At 42.4% G+C, this 1,873-nt stretch overlaps 1 protein-coding gene across 1 annotated transcript; it reads left to right on the top strand.

The window, feature by feature from the left end:
• Positions 1-431: 431 nt before the first annotated feature.
• Positions 432-1,514, top strand: LOC146618556 (uncharacterized). The gene is made up of 2 exons (XM_085371630.1): positions 432-598; positions 741-1,514. Exon 2 carries the CDS (start codon positions 786-788, stop codon positions 1,512-1,514), a length of 729 nt encoding a protein of 242 aa, XP_085227756.1. The 5' UTR covers positions 432-598; positions 741-785.
• Positions 1,515-1,873: the final 359 nt, after the last annotated feature.

Raw genomic sequence — 1,873 nt, 5'->3', positions numbered from 1 at the left:
GGGGTGGGGGGATATATGTGTATTGAGAGTGTGGGGAGTGAGTTGGAGGGTGGGGTGGGCTGCTTTTAACTATGTAAAGCACTTTGTGCTACATTTTTTCTGTATGAAAAGTGCTTTATAAATAAAGCTTGATTGATTGATTTGTAGGGTTACTGAACTTGGGCTAGCTGGTATATAATGATGTGCTACGTGACCGCTAGTAACACAGCTATGTTAGCACAATATAAACACGCTAACTTTTTTTCCACTCGATAAAAGTTAACGTGAGTGTTCTCGGTGGTCAGGAACAAATGTAATCGCATGGCAGGATGCTGTAAAAGGACCAAACCAAAAGGCTTTTAGTGGGGTTTTTTTCAATGCGCTGCGGTCATAGATAATGAGATAAAACATGCTAATGTGTGATGCTGCAGAACCACGTCATGTCGACTGAGTAGCTTTTGATTTGGCATTATTGCAGGCAAACCAGCATATGAAATGGATGTAACAAATCCAGACTGGGCACCAACACTGCACATGGGGCACGACGACAAACCTGTGTCAGACTCGGACCGGCACGCAAGGCGTATGCAACGGAAGCGAAAAAGAGCACCCATTGCAGGTAAACACCCCCCTCTGAAAACATACTAAATTGCTCTTATGGTACACTAATCCGCACATAACTTAAAGATGAATCACACACCTGTCATTGGAATATTGGTGTACATTAACCTTAAGTCTATGCACTATTTTTTATCTTACAGGCTTGATGATCGATGAAGGTCTGACAGAAGAACAACAACCATGTCATGGAGGCAGTGGACAGCAGTTGTGTTGGACAAGTGGAGGTTGACGTACCAGCTGCAAATGTGGACAGTGGTGATGGGAGTGACAGCGTCACGGAAGCTGAAGGGCAGACGAAGGACTGTGTGTGCAGTCAACAGGGCAGAGCAGAAATAAACCGGCTGTTGGAGGAGAACAGACTGCTTCGAGCACAGTTGCAAAAGACAGAGCTGAATGAAACTTTCTTAAAGGACGATACCGAAAAAGTAAGATATTACACTGGACTATATTGTTATGCAGTCTTAATGTCCCTCTTCAACACTGTCAAAGATTTCCTGCCAATACCGAAGAAACTGACAGGTTTCCAAATGCTCTTACTCACACTAATGCGTCTGAGACTTGATCTTCCAGTCCAGCATCTTTGTCATCTATTCCATGTGTCGCACAAAACACTGTCTTCTGTCTTCACCGATACCATTGATGTTTTGTATGCCCACTTAGGAGCACTGGTGCACTGGCCTGAGAGGCACTGTCTGCAGGCGACAATGCCTCCACAGTTTACTGAAACTTTTGGAAAACGAGTAGCAATCATTGTTGACTGTTTTGAGATTCGAACAGAAAGACCATCTAATTTAAAGGCACGCGCACAAACATACTCTCATTACAAGGGTACACAGACCATAAAATACCTCATCGGGATTACACCCCATGGAGCTATTTCTTTCATTTCCAGGGGATGGGGGGGTCGTGCATAGAGCAGGGCGATATGGCCAAAAATATTTATCACGATATATATTTGAAAATTTGCGATAATGATATAACCGACGATATAATTGATGCGAGACAAAATACAACTCCACAACATTACTAGCGCAAAAAGACAACCTTCCATTTATTTTCACCTAAACAAGAAGCTGGTTTTTATGTACATTAAAGCTTTATAAAAATGTAACAGTGCAAATGCAAATTCCTTGCTGAAAGTTTAACCAAAAGGCATTTCCAGTAGAAATGGGCTGACATATCCTGAGCATAACCATGTATAATATCCACTGAAGTTAAAAAGAGGTGCTTTGCAACATTAAACTGCAGTGTGCAGTACGCATTTTTCGGACCA

Source organism: Diplotaxodon limnothrissa, linkage group LG14 (assembly GCF_057381915.1).
Source record: "Diplotaxodon limnothrissa isolate DT_005_m linkage group LG14, D_limnothrissa_male_GT1.1, whole genome shotgun sequence".
Classification (NCBI taxonomy): Eukaryota; Metazoa; Chordata; class Actinopteri; order Cichliformes; family Cichlidae; genus Diplotaxodon; species Diplotaxodon limnothrissa.
The sequence above is the reverse complement of the archived record's forward strand: the minus strand, read 5'-3'. Positions and strand labels throughout refer to the sequence as shown.

What these genes read in the sequence shown, in the direction of transcription:
- LOC146618556 (XM_085371630.1), top strand. Translation starts at nt 786, where the DNA reads ATGGAGGCAGTGGACAGCAGTTGTGTTGGACAAGTGGAGGTTGACGTA.